This window comes from Carya illinoinensis, chromosome 4 (assembly GCF_018687715.1).
Source record: "Carya illinoinensis cultivar Pawnee chromosome 4, C.illinoinensisPawnee_v1, whole genome shotgun sequence".
NCBI classification, from domain to species: Eukaryota; Viridiplantae; Streptophyta; class Magnoliopsida; order Fagales; family Juglandaceae; genus Carya; species Carya illinoinensis.
The window spans coordinates 691,481-704,780 of record NC_056755.1 but is presented as its reverse complement, the minus strand read 5'-3'; the positions used below and the strand labels follow the sequence as shown (position 1 = coordinate 704,780).

General features: G+C 36.8%; 4 protein-coding genes across 4 annotated transcripts; 2 read left to right on the top strand and 2 right to left on the bottom strand.

Moving 5' to 3' along the window:
- Positions 1 to 225: 225 nt before the first annotated feature.
- LOC122307246 lies at positions 226 to 2,858 on the bottom strand. The gene is made up of 2 exons (XM_043119994.1): positions 2,511 to 2,858; positions 226 to 616 (listed from the first exon to the last, which is right to left on the bottom strand). The coding sequence occupies exons 1-2, from the start codon at positions 2,729 to 2,731 to the stop codon at positions 409 to 411; spliced, it is 429 nt and encodes a 142-aa protein (XP_042975928.1). The 5' UTR covers positions 2,732 to 2,858; the 3' UTR covers positions 226 to 408.
- Positions 2,859 to 4,345: 1,487 nt separating this feature from the next.
- On the top strand, positions 4,346 to 6,937 carry LOC122307515 (protein TRIGALACTOSYLDIACYLGLYCEROL 5, chloroplastic). The gene is made up of 3 exons (XM_043120431.1): positions 4,346 to 4,621; positions 5,584 to 5,758; positions 6,690 to 6,937. The coding sequence occupies exons 1-3, from the start codon at positions 4,483 to 4,485 to the stop codon at positions 6,781 to 6,783; spliced, it is 408 nt and encodes a 135-aa protein (XP_042976365.1). The 5' UTR covers positions 4,346 to 4,482; the 3' UTR covers positions 6,784 to 6,937.
- A 761-nt stretch (positions 6,938 to 7,698) lies between these two features.
- LOC122307514 (chlorophyll a-b binding protein CP26, chloroplastic) lies at positions 7,699 to 9,472 on the top strand. Its single transcript, XM_043120430.1, has 6 exons — positions 7,699 to 8,005; positions 8,148 to 8,232; positions 8,361 to 8,411; positions 8,526 to 8,646; positions 8,746 to 8,880; positions 9,057 to 9,472. Exons 1-6 carry the CDS (start codon positions 7,780 to 7,782, stop codon positions 9,315 to 9,317), a joined length of 879 nt encoding a protein of 292 aa, XP_042976364.1. The 5' UTR covers positions 7,699 to 7,779; the 3' UTR covers positions 9,318 to 9,472.
- A 325-nt stretch (positions 9,473 to 9,797) lies between these two features.
- On the bottom strand, positions 9,798 to 13,012 carry LOC122307513 (protein BEARSKIN2-like). The gene is made up of 3 exons (XM_043120429.1): positions 12,838 to 13,012; positions 11,453 to 11,730; positions 9,798 to 11,257 (listed from the first exon to the last, which is right to left on the bottom strand). Exons 1-3 carry the CDS (start codon positions 13,004 to 13,006, stop codon positions 10,607 to 10,609), a joined length of 1,098 nt encoding a protein of 365 aa, XP_042976363.1. The 5' UTR covers positions 13,007 to 13,012; the 3' UTR covers positions 9,798 to 10,606.
- Between the last annotated feature and the right edge of the window lie 288 nt (positions 13,013 to 13,300).

Below are 13,300 nucleotides of genomic sequence, written 5' to 3'. Positions count from 1 at the left end.
GGAGAAACGAAGGGAATATTCAGTGTGGTGCATGCGAGGGAGAATTTTGCGGGAAAGGCTTTAACCTGCGTCTTTTTCTGAGGCAGGTCCATTTGCGGAGCAGACCAGTGGAGATTTGTTCCCGGAAGCCAAACAAGAGCAGCAATCAGCAAGGATGATTTTTAGCTCTCAGCAGTCAAATCCTATGCTAATGGCTCTTTAATTTAAACCCTACACTGAAAGACGTGACAATAAATGGAAACATTTTAATATCCAACACATCCAGTTATTGATTTGAAACCTTGAGTAGAAAAAACTATCTTGGCACCGTAATATCCGGTCCACAAAAGACATTCTAAAGCAACATTGCTTGAAGGTTTAGATAGACGCATTACTTTTCCTATGCCAAAAAAAAAAAAAATAGATGCATTACTTTTCCAAGCTATAGTGCTTCTTCACGGCTTCAGTAACATCCCAAGTAACCTTCATTCCTTTAGTGAACACGACCAAATCGCCAGCACCAATTTCAAACGATTCGTCATGTCCATCAACATAAACCTTGATTTTCCCCTCCAGCAGATACATAGTCTCTGTGGCAGTGAATTCCCATGGAAATTTGCTTGGACCGCCTTCCCACCTATTCACATCATAAGTGAGTGTATGTCAAACTTGAAGTTTGGAATAAGTGGCAATCTCGCCATCCGATAAATGAATTTCCCGTTAAACATAATCAAGTAGAAAATTTGGTATGCCAATGAAATCTTGCTGGCACATCCTCCAGTTGTTAGAACTTGTCGGTTCAAGAACCAAGAGCAATATCAATAACTTATTTTTTAAAAGAAAAAAAAAAAGTAAAGAAAACATCTATAGCTAACCAAAATAACAATAAGAACAACAATACATATATAAAAAACAAATAAAAATAAACTTAAACGGATCAGTAGATTTTCATATAAATTGGGAGCAAGAGTGGAGAAACACAGAAATAGGGTGTCCCTTTAGGAATTGGGATGCTAGGTAATTGGTAGAGTTGTAGTGTTGGCGATAGCAATCTTACTGCAGTGTTGGTGTAGATTATAGGCTCATCATATTCACCACTCTAGAGCTTGTTAAAAAAGCTCATATTAGATAATCAGGAGAGTTATTTGGAGGGAGCAGGTTTAGCATGAACTGTAAGACAAAAGAGCTTGATGTGTTTGAATGTAGCCGAAAATTTCAAAGTGTGTTCCATGTATAAGTCCCGTATGCCAAGCTTGGTAATCAAGATGGACATTGGGCACACAAAGGGTCACATTCATGGGGAACCCTAAAGTCCTTTTTGCCTGGTGCCTTTCTTTCTTGATTCTGTTCTGTCTAATGGAGCTTTATCTATGTTATGATCCTCAGGGTTAAAGGAATAACCAAATTAGTATCCAACAGTCCTATAGCTTTTGGATTAATAGTTGAGTTTTTAACAATTGGTATTAGAGTAAAAACCACATCACGAGTTCAAGTCACAGAAAGGGTGACCTATAGGCTGGATTAAAATACCTTGGGGCTATGTATGGGCATAATGTTAAGTCATTAAATACTGATAAATGAGTGAAGCCGCCAAAAGGGAAAGAGCTACCACCGGGTTAGTGTCGATAAGTGAGCCGCCATGGATGCCAGATTCATAATCATGGTGGAATGTTATAATATTGAGAGTTAAAAGTTTAACCCAATTAATATCCAATAGTCCTAGGGCTTTTGGATTAATGGTTGGGTCTTTGACAATATATTGAAGAAAGACAGGCAATTTATCACTTTAAACAGATAGTCCTCAAGTCAATTGGCCAATATACTGAAAATGGAAACAGTTTTTTTATTCTAAAAAAAATTCAAAATGATCAAGCAAGCATGTTCACCAAACACAATCATCCCAAGGGAGGTTTGGAGTTAACTTGGATGATGGTGCTACCAAACCAATTTTAGCCCTTGAACTTTTAGGTAATCTACGTAATAAAACTCCAGGGTGTGTTCAGATCTTGCTTCAAGATATTAGATCATCCCCTCTGTTCCTAATTGTTCACAAAGTCCATTCTTTGTCCCTTTTTCTATTCTAACAGGGTTTCCTTGACATTCAATGCTCGCTCAATTCTCAAAACTTAGCAGTTCACTCCAATCTTTGATAGTGAGATTGTTTAACATTCTCCCGTAGTAAACCAATACATGAAGTAAAACATGTGTATCATCTAATCAATTTATACTGATACTGATTAGACCGAATGGTACGATTTCCTTTTCCTAAAGCAGATCCCCGTCAGTGAAGAGAGAGAGAGAGAGAGAGAGGAAATATTATATTTTTTGTAGTGTAATCACCCAACAACGTTTCCTAGTATGCATATCATAAAACCCGACCTGATTCATCACAACGTTCGCGATGTATTCAAGATTTTGAAAACCCACGAAACTTGAGGCGAAAAAAATACGTGCGTGCGCCATGCGGTGAACAACAAAAGGAGTTCAGACAACAAATCTAAAAGTGAAAGGTAAAGGTTTGGGAGTCATACGTGCGCCATGCCGTAACACCAAGTTCAGCGAGTCTGGACTGGGGAGGATTCCTCTCAATCTTCACTCCACATATTTCAATGGCCATGGGATATTGTTCTTGATCAGATCGAGCGAAACTGATTTCCTTTAGTTTGGATTTTGTAATAATAATGGGAAGAAAAAGAGGGAGAACCGCTAGTAGTAGTAGTATAACTGTTCGATTCCATGGAAAATGTGACATACCGTTGCAAGCGGATTTGCCGGGTTGGAAAAGTTTCGGAATTTCAAGCTATGGAAGGCTTTTGAAGTCGGGAGTGAGTGAGACTATTCCCCCTGAAAAGTAGAAAATTACTGTTTCAATTGTTGACCTCCGAGCGCAGAAACAAAAGTTAAAAATTTAAATGTAAGCAAAGCGTATTAATATGTTCATTAATTAATTAAATATGATTGGATAAAAAATAAATTTTATTAAAAATATATTAATTTAAATTTTAAATATAAAATAATCAGTATTGGTGTATAGATTAATACACGATTTTATTTATACATAATAAAATTCAAACAAAAATTCTAAATACAATCGTCAGATTTACTCTACGTCATTTTCATATATTATATTTTATATTTATTTTTTTAAAATTAATTAAATTTTTTAACTTATTATTCATAAATCACACATTTAATAAGATAAAAGAAAGATGATATATGAAAATAATAAATAGAATTTTTTATACAATCATGCCATCTGCAAGCATGAATTCTTTATTAAAAAGAATCGATTCTATTATTAAAAAATTTTTTATGTGATTTTTATATTTATTTATTTTTTTTAAAAAATGTGCAATGCTTGTTTATTTTATGATTGCAAATATAATTTCTTAAACATAATATCCAAATAAATAACTTCACGAATGAGATGAGATAAAAATTTTGTAAATAGTAACGAAATGATTTGATTTAAGATATTTTATTAAGTTTTGAAAAATAATAAATAAAAATTTAAATAAAAATATTATAAAATAAATTTAAAAAATAATATTATTTTTTATGTTTTGTTTGAAAGTTTAATAAAATTGTGATGATTATATGTAAAATTTGAATATTTGAAATTAAAAAATATTTGTGTTTGAATTATGTTTTTGAATAAAATTATAATAAATTTTGAGATGAGATGAGATGAGATAAGTTTTCTAAACAAGAATTAAGGAAATGCTTGAAGAATAACAAGAAATGAGAATTTTGTGAATTAATAAGATAGTTTGCGAATAATATTAGATAGTTTGAATTAAATATTTATTTGGTTTTGAGAAATTAGAAATAAAAATTTGAATAAAAATATTATAAAGTTAAAATATTGTTAGAATATATTTTTCTAATCTTATTTTTATTTGAGATTTGAAAATTTTGAAATGATTTTTGTGTTTTGTTTAAAAGTTTTGAAAGTTCTAATTATTAGTTTAAAAGTATTTGTATTTGAGTGATATTTAAAAATAAAATGAGATGTGATAAAAATTATTTTTGTTTTTTTTTATATATATAAAAGGAGTGTTACAATTATAAAGGAATTTTTTTATAAAATTAAACCAAGAAATTTACATATAATATTAGATATATTTCATAATAAAAATTATTTATAAATTTATAAATTTATTTTTATGAAATTTATTTATCACAAGTTCCTCACCTTTCAATACACATGCATGATATATAATTTGCGATACTAAATTATTTCATTTTGGACAGAATATGGTTGACAGTTTATTGAAGTGGTTTTGGGCCTGTATTTTGGGCCGATAGCTGAATTGTCCAGAAAATCAAAAATAAAAACGAAAAAGGTCAATCTTATGCATCACTCTAATTGTGAATTTGTGAGGGTTGGAAGGTGACAAGTCGCCTATCTCTTTAGTAATAGCCTCCACCAAATACCACCGTCGAGATTCGAATAAAGGAAAAGAACAGAAAAACTTAACGCAGACTGTCCAGGAGAAAGACATGAGAGATCAGGGAGGAGAGCTTAAGGGTTTGGCCTGGAAGCTTCCGCATGTCAACTCGAAGCAACTGGGTAAGCTGGGCCCCGCTTTCGGCCTCGGCGCTGGCTGCGGTCTTGGTTTCGGCATCGGTCTTCTCGGTGGTACTTCACCTTTTTCCTTGTTACTTTTTTTCCCACAAATTTCTATTAATTTATATCTGGCTTTTATTCTTGGGGACCTAGTTCAGTTCTGTAAACATTTGCTTACCCACATATGCCCTTCACTTTCAACCTCTGACCATGATCAACCCCGCCCTCGGCTAGTGTTTCTGTCAATGATGCTATTAGAGAGAGGCATATGGGATTCTCTCGAATTACGATACTTGCTTGAAAAATTATCTAGAATTTATCAGGGACTACAATATTACATGCTAAATTGGCAGAAGCCACTATTGAACAAAATGTTGTGCGTATAATTTATCATTTCAATAGTAGATACTACTTATCAAAAAAAAAATTTTGTCATTTCAATTCAGGGAGGGGTCGGATTTTAATGAGATGTCAATATTACTGTAAAGTGGCCTGTTTATTTATATAGCCCTCGCGGTTGAATTTCATTATAGGTTGATGTAAGGAATTTGAACTTCAACTTGCTTTCAATTTTTAACTAAAAAAAATTTCAGAAGGCCTCATAGGAGTCGAAAAAGAACAGAGTTTTAAATTTGATTGAGGATTTTCACGGTTGGCAGTATTTAAGTTCTTTATCCAGTTTGTCTAGAAGGTTTGCGATAACTAGGAAGACGGTGTTAAGGTAGATGTTCGACGCTCCAAATCTCATTGTGTCAGCTTGTTAAGATACATTATGTGTGTTACATTTCATTTGAAAACCGTTATTGGATGTGTAGGTATATATATATAAGAGCTTTCATTCTCATTCTATATAATAACAGGGGAGCGACGTGTCATGCTCGCTTTCTTATACCTGTCTCCCTTGCCAAATTTTTTATCATTTGGTATTAGGCTTATCAATCCTTATGTTGCATATGTTGCTGATTAATAAAATGTAAATGAACAATAACTCTTAAATATTCTTTTTTGGTATAAGATGGTTTTCCTTTCACCAGGTGTAGGATTGGGTCCTGGGATACCCGGCTTACAAGTTGGCATTGGATTTGGTGCTGGATGTGGGATTGGCTTAGGTTTTGGCTATGGTGCGGGGAGGGGCATTGCTTTGGATGAAAACGGGAGACACTCTAATGTTGGGCATCTTTCTCATGGTTCTATGAATTTCCCCTCTCAGTAAGTTTATTCTCTAGTTATACTTGGTGTGTTTCCATTTAACATGCATTAAACTCACTTCCCGAAAGAAAACCAAAATGGCCTAAAAAAGAAAGAAAGAAAAGGGAATGAGGAGAGGAGAGAACCAAAAAAGGAAAGAATAACTGGGAGAATTGTCTTTGATGACTTCTCTTTCACAAAAGGCAGAGAAGTTATAGATATAAATTATGGGAGTTGATATCAGTCTTTAACATATCATGATTTATTCATGATTAGTGATCTGAACTGCCTTACTTCATTTTCATTTCAAGGTTTTTTTTTTTTTTATAAGTAATTTTCATTTCAAGGTATTTTTTTAATAAGTAATTTTCACTTCAAGGTTTTAAGAGTCAAGAATCTTGATTAGGCAATGTAAAGATCTTTAAAATCAAATTATAATATTCACTGGAGAACTGTGTGGTTCGATGACATAGGAGGAATATAATAGTTTATTGTTATTGTGGAAACAAGTTAAAAAGTTTCAAATTCAAGCAAAAGAATGCAGCTAAACTTCCCAAACCCCTTGAACAAAATTTCGAGCTCGCATCTCATAAAATTCTACAAGAGTGTGAATATTGCTCAGAAACTTTCAAGGTCCATTCCTTATATTCAAAGGTCGGATATACCTCATGGATGTTGTGAGATGCAAATCTTGCAATTATGAGAGTCTGAGATACTCCAATTTGCTTTGTTCTATTGTTTGGTATATATCTACTGCATTCGAACAGAGAATGGAGATTGTCCTTAATAAGGTAGGTGATGAGGCAAAAGAATCTATATAGGAATTTTTGTTGCATCGAGACTGCTAAAAGTTTCATAATTATTACTTGCTTTGTGCTAGATTTTTGGCCGTTATTTTTCCCTTTTAGTTTCAGTCTGTAGATTGTTTGCTCATTTAGCCTGGTGCTGTCAGGGATGAGATTGGTGCACTTGTTGATGAGCTTGTCATTAATACCAAGAAACTTATCCGAGCAACTTCTAGAGAGGTTGACAAGTGGAGAAGATGAGGTCAAGCTCCTGCTGTATAATCAAACGAACCATTATGGTGTCTAGATAGATTCTGTACACATGCATTTCCACAAGGAAATATAAAAACCTTTTTTCTATGCATGCATATTATGTACCCCTCTTTGAGTTAATGTGAAATTAATTACTTCCCAATCTGGTTATCTAGAAAAAGAAAAATGCTTTTGGCGGACTCTGCTATACATATTACAGAGAAACTCTTGCCCCGCCCTCACTTTGAATGGAAACGCGGTTCCTTAAGGGTGAAAGATCCTCAAAGCTGTTTCTACATCTTTGAAACCCAAATGAGTATGATATATAAGATGCAAAATACAATTCGGTTGAAACGTATTTCTCTCTGGGTGATGGCACTCATTTTGTTCGGTATCAGATGAGCTGCAGTGCATAGAACTTAAAACATATCACATATGCGATGTGGATTGTTGGTGCCGATTCTAGGGGAAGCAAGTTTGAAGGGGAAGATGCATCAGAGGCACCGTGGTGAACCGTGAAAAGGATACATGGGAGGTGGGTGCAAATGCACATGCTAGCTCCAACTTGCCCAGCAAAGAAAGGAAAAATCAGTGTGAAAAATTTAAGGGGGTTACAACCTCAACCCCATGAACCCCACACCCCCCAAGAAAAACAAAAAGTCACCCCGTCATGTACGATAAGCGGGCAAATTTCCATGGAATATTGGATGGGACATGTTATCCAAATGGATGCAATCTACAAGTTCAGGATCAGGAGCATACCACGTCATCACAATCATCTGCCACATTATCCAACCCACCCTATCATATCGTTGCAATGGATTGCGCATTTTCACCATGCCAATCAACCAATCAAAACCCATGAACACTAATCCTACGTGGCATGCCCACGTCCACCAACTCAAGCTTAAAGTATCTCATTTCTCGATCATTTGCATTCTCCACTACCACGCCAATCCTACTTCTAGATAGCCCCAAAAGGTTTCATTTCCGGCCACCCAGAAAATGGCTTCTCTGGCGGCATCCACTGCGGCTGCCTCTCTTGGCGTGTCGGAAATGCTCGGTAACCCTCTCAACTTCAGCGGTGCAGCCAGGACATCAGCTCCAACGGCCTCCAGCCCCGCCACCTTCAAGACTGTTGCTCTCTTCTCCAAGAAGAAGGCGGCACCGCCTCCCAAGTCAAAGCCTGCTTCTGTTTCTCCTGCCGACGAGGAGCTCGCCAAGTGGTATGGTAAGTCAACCAACTGAAACCTGATCTCATTTCCATACTATTAACTCATGCACGCAGTGCTCTGTGCTGCTGGCTCGCATTGCATGGAGATCGAGTTGGTTTTTGTTGTCTTTATCAACATTCTGCTTGGCGGTTTGGTCAGGTCCTGACAGAAGGATTTTCTTGCCGGAAGGCCTCTTGGATCGGTCCGAGATCCCAGAGTATTTGACCGGAGAAGTTCCTGGAGAGTATGACGTTTCTTCCTCTAAAACTTGTCTCTTTCAGAACTATATTGGATGGTGCTAAGTTTGGCCTTTCAAGTCGTAGATTGCAATTTCGTTTGGGTGAGTAATCTTGCTTTTTCATTTCGATGCAGTTATGGTTATGATCCTTTTGGGCTTAGCAAGAACCCAGAGAACTTCAGCAAGTATGTTAAACCTTCCTGTCGCTTCAGATACTTTTCCTTTCCTTTAATCAAAGTAAACAAATCCATCAACAATATAAATGTCGTATGGTACTAATGGGGACGCTTTGATTGCAGATATCAGGCATACGAGTTGATTCACGCCCGTTGGGCCATGCTTGGAGCTGCTGGATTCATTATCCCAGAGGCCTTCAACAAATTTGGTGCTAACTGCGGCCCTGAGGCTGTCTGGTTCAAGGTTTTCTTTTAATTGCCCTTCTATACGTTACTTGTAAACAGAGACATCCATTTAGCAAGAGATTCCCCCACATTGAATTACTCTGTGCGCATAATGCAGACAGGAGCACTACTCCTTGATGGGAACACATTGAATTACTTTGGGAAGAACATCCCCATCAATCTTATTTTAGCTGTCGCTGCTGAGGTTGTTCTCGTTGGCGGTGCAGAATATTACAGAATTACCAATGGCTTGGTATGTGAGGATTCTTTTCTGTGATTTTTATCAAATATTAGCATTGGTGCCATCAACAGTTATGCCATTTCATGTAAAAAGTTTCACCAAGATTCTGGTAGATTACCTTAACCATGATTCATGATAAGAGAAAACTGTTAATGTGAAGTGGTTATACACTTTTTTTTGGCTGGTAGGATTTGGAGGACAAGCTTCACCCAGGCGGTCCTTTTGATCCATTGGGGCTTGCAAAGGATCCGGACCAGGCTGCAATTCTGAAGGTGAAGGAGATTAAGAACGGTAGACTTGCAATGTTTTCCATGCTGGGTTTCTTTATTCAAGCTTATGTCACTGGAGAAGGCCCTGTTGAAAACCTTGCAAAGCATCTCAGTGATCCTTTTGGAAACAACTTGCTCACTGTTATTGCTGGATCTGCGGAAAGAGCTCCAACCCTGTGATTTTAAATTTTCCTCTTGCTCTGCACTCAGCTTAGATGTGCATTAGTTGTACATGTCACCGAGATATTCTCAAGGCATTTAACCTTGATCCTTGAAATTGAAAGTTGAATGTCCGGTTGTGTTTCAACTAATTTATAGAGACCTAGCGTTGTTCACCTATGGTTGTGACATGAAGACTATTTTCTCCATACCACATTCTTCTTTCCAAAATATCGATTATGGCCAATTCGTCAATCACAAGTCCTCTACAAATTAATCACAATAGGGTCAATAACTTCATGCCATCCTCCTCAAAATTACGGTTAATTAGGTCATAGCTAGCTGTTTGGTTATGCATTGATGTCAGCTGAAAAATTAGCGTCAACAATTCTAGCTAGCCAAGGTTCAGTCCTGATATAAACGAAGAAGAATTACAACGATGGAAATTAAAGATGAAAATAGGAGAATTAATTAAGGAGACAAAAATGTGGGTGCCCGTGCCTCAGATAAAATATGTAGAATCCTCTTGTGCCCATATATATTCTCCTCATCTCGATATAGCAGATCAACATTCCCATCAAATGAGTTTATGAGTTTCCATTCTGTTGAAAGACAACTCTCGACTGAAAACATGCATGCAAGCTGCTACGTACACGTACGTACAGTGGCTTTGGGTAACTTTGTTTCCCTCAAACCCAAAGTTGGAACATTAATTCAGGTGATTCGAGGAACATCTCTCGTGACTATTAGACCATTCTTGCAACTTCATGAATAATGTATTTGGACACTAATATAATTACCAGCATACAAAAACCTCCGATCCTATGATTAAATATTACTTAAAAAATAACAAAGCCAAAACTATATAGATGCCTATTAAAACATCAAAAGATATGCGTAACCTTTTAAGAGTAAAACAAAACATGAAAACAAACTAAATTGAATTTGGCCTGTTTTCACACAGGCGTAAATTGTTTTAGAGACCAGAAAGCCAATCCTTGTGCAAACCCCGGGCACCCAAGGTAGTATACGCACATGAGTCGGACTCTTCAAAAACAAAAATAAATAAATAAAAACAAAATTGAAGTGGGGGGAGGGGGATTAGAGATCTCTTACGTACACTCGTTGCATCAAGTTCAGTATTTAAATGTTTATTAAATAATTTTAAATAATAAATGAGTCAAGTAATTACGAAATCAAACAAACATATAATTACCATCGACTTAAGCATACTGTTTTTCAAGTTTTCACATGGCTAATTAGAGCCATATAATTGTATGGTTAAGTCCAATATTTCCAGCTGTTTTCTGCTATTTCTGATAGCCCCAAAAGTCCATCTCTCCGCGCAATGAAAGCTGATTAATTTGGGGTGCAGAAGATGTGTTTGGATCCTCCTCGAACCTCACCTCTTTGGACGATTCTTGATCATGATTTCCAATATGAGAAGTGACAAGCCGGTCGAGCATAGACCATTCATTCATGCCCTCATGATGATCTCTTCCTGTTACCAATTGTGGAGGCGGCTGACACGTGCCGACCTCTAAGCCCTGCTCACAAGCTTGGTACCGGAGGCTGTCACTGCCACTCTCACAATCTCTAGGGTTTGTCATGAGCTGCTTGACCATGATGGGTGTCTCCGAAGGGAGGCTCGAGTAGTCATAACCCAGGGGCTTGTGGGTAGGAAGAAGGGGTTGGGATTGGTAAAGCGAGTAGTGAGAGGATGGCATGTGGGAGTATTGATGGAGTGCTAGTTCAGGCTCAAAGCTTGGTTGGTTACCGCTGTTGTGTTGTTGACGTGGGAGGTATTGGTTGTTGTCTCTGTGCAGGAAGGTGCGTGGCTGATTGGTGTTCAACGTGTTGTTGAGCTGTTGACCCGAGTTCATGCCAGAGCCTCCTTCATTCCCATTAACCTTGAATAGATTCTTCTTCTTGAACACCCTGCAAACCACCCAACCATCTTCCTATACAAACGCATGCAATATAAAATCTGAATTATAAGCTTATCATTTAAAACTTAAAACAAAGAGTTGTTTGAGTTGTTCTCTTTTATTTTATTTTTCACCTTTAACCCAAGCGAAAATGCTTTTCTTACAAATTACTCCCATATTATGAGTTCCGATGGATGAACAACCAGGGAGAGGGAGAGAGATACGTACACTGGCGTTTCCTTGAGGATCATCACTGTCTTCAAGTCGATATTCATGCATGATCCAGTCAGTCTTCTGGCCGTGGGGAGCTCTACCTCTGTAGAAAACAAGCGTTTTCCTCATACCTATCTTCTTATGGCTGTTTCTAATGCATTTGTCCCTCCCCGTTGCCTTCCAGAAGCCAGAATTTGTCGCTCTATTCGTCCTTGATCCTGTTGGATACTTCCTGTCCTTGTGACTGAAGAAGTACCACTCGTTTTGTGGTGTTGACCCAATCTTACATCTCTCTACACATAACCAGAGCAGCAACACCAAATTAAATATATAGAGATCTACTGTTATATGGGTGTTAAAAAGCAGTTGTACTGTAGTTTGAATTAAGAACGATGATTATTTCCCATCCTATATTATTTATGATCATATATGGCATGCATGCATGAAACATGCATCCATATTCTAGTTTAATTATACGTTATGGCTACCATATTTAATTAGCCTTTGGCTTCTGTTTATTTTTTGAGTCTTAATTCCTATATATATTACACTTAACTAAGTTCGCCCCATGAGAAAGCCCTTGAAGGAAGAGCAACTACTCGTACTGTTATTTTACCTTTTAGTACTGCCCTCGAAAAATCAGAAGAAGCAATATTTTATATATATATATATATATATTAAATGTCATGTATTGATCTTGATCATTCCAGTTTGAAGACTAAATTTCCTTGAATATCGTGATCATTCCCGACTTATTAATTCTATAGATCTTTTGTTTATCTAAGAGTTCGGATCTAAATAGCGCATGATGATCATGATCACATCCCCGCAAGAAAATAAACTTTCCCATATATATAATTTGTAACTCCAAATTAGGAAGAGATCCACCAACAAATTAAGTCTTTATATATGTTCCTGAAAGTTATTATTCATGTATGTGTGTGTGTGTGTGTATATATCAAGAAATTTGCCAAGAACGAGTACTCCAGATCATAATCATGAAACTTTTAGCTCAGAAAGATGTTTTGACAAAGTATTATATATAATTTAATTCCAATATTAATTTAAATTGCGATATATATACCTCTGATATAAATCGATCCTCTATATAATTTAAGCCTATCTGCTGGTTAAGAACCTTAAGATTAATAACATTCAAGAGTACTCTAATTAATTAATTTGGAGAGCAAGTACATGCAGACTGCCATGCATATGCATATTGCCCTAATATCTATTGATCTTTTTCCTCTTTTTTTTGGTAAATGCATTAGAATCGTCAGGAATATCATTCTAGCACGCACAATTTAATTAATTAGTACTATATATCACGATTCACGTACATGATATTGATCATCAAAATATCAGGTACTAGATCGAGCTTAATTATATATAAATTTCACCTTGCAAGTCCCAAGGCTCCATCTTATTCAAGTCCACCTCTCTAATGACCTCCATATCAAACTTCTGAAACGATACCTTCTTCTTCAAGTAGTAGTGAAGCAGCTCTTCGTCCGTTGGGTGGAATCGGAACCCTGGAGGCACACCGCCGCCACTAGATGATGAAGCCATTACCGAGACCCCAAACTACGTACTACGATCCAGCAACAACAGATTGGTACAGGAACGTACGCCAATTAACTAGCTCTAGCTCGCTTCAAGTTTCTTCGATGGATGGATCTCTCTCAAACTTTTTTTCTCTAAAAGTTGTTTCTACGATGTTGTGTGCCGTCATTAGACTTATAAACCACCGTGAAGTGTCAACGGGGGGGCATGGCTGATGTGAAAAAATTTGACGGCCGGTCACTACGCCGGTGGGAATGGATAAAGCTATCGTAAAAAGCAAGCCTAAGGTAGGAATGAGAC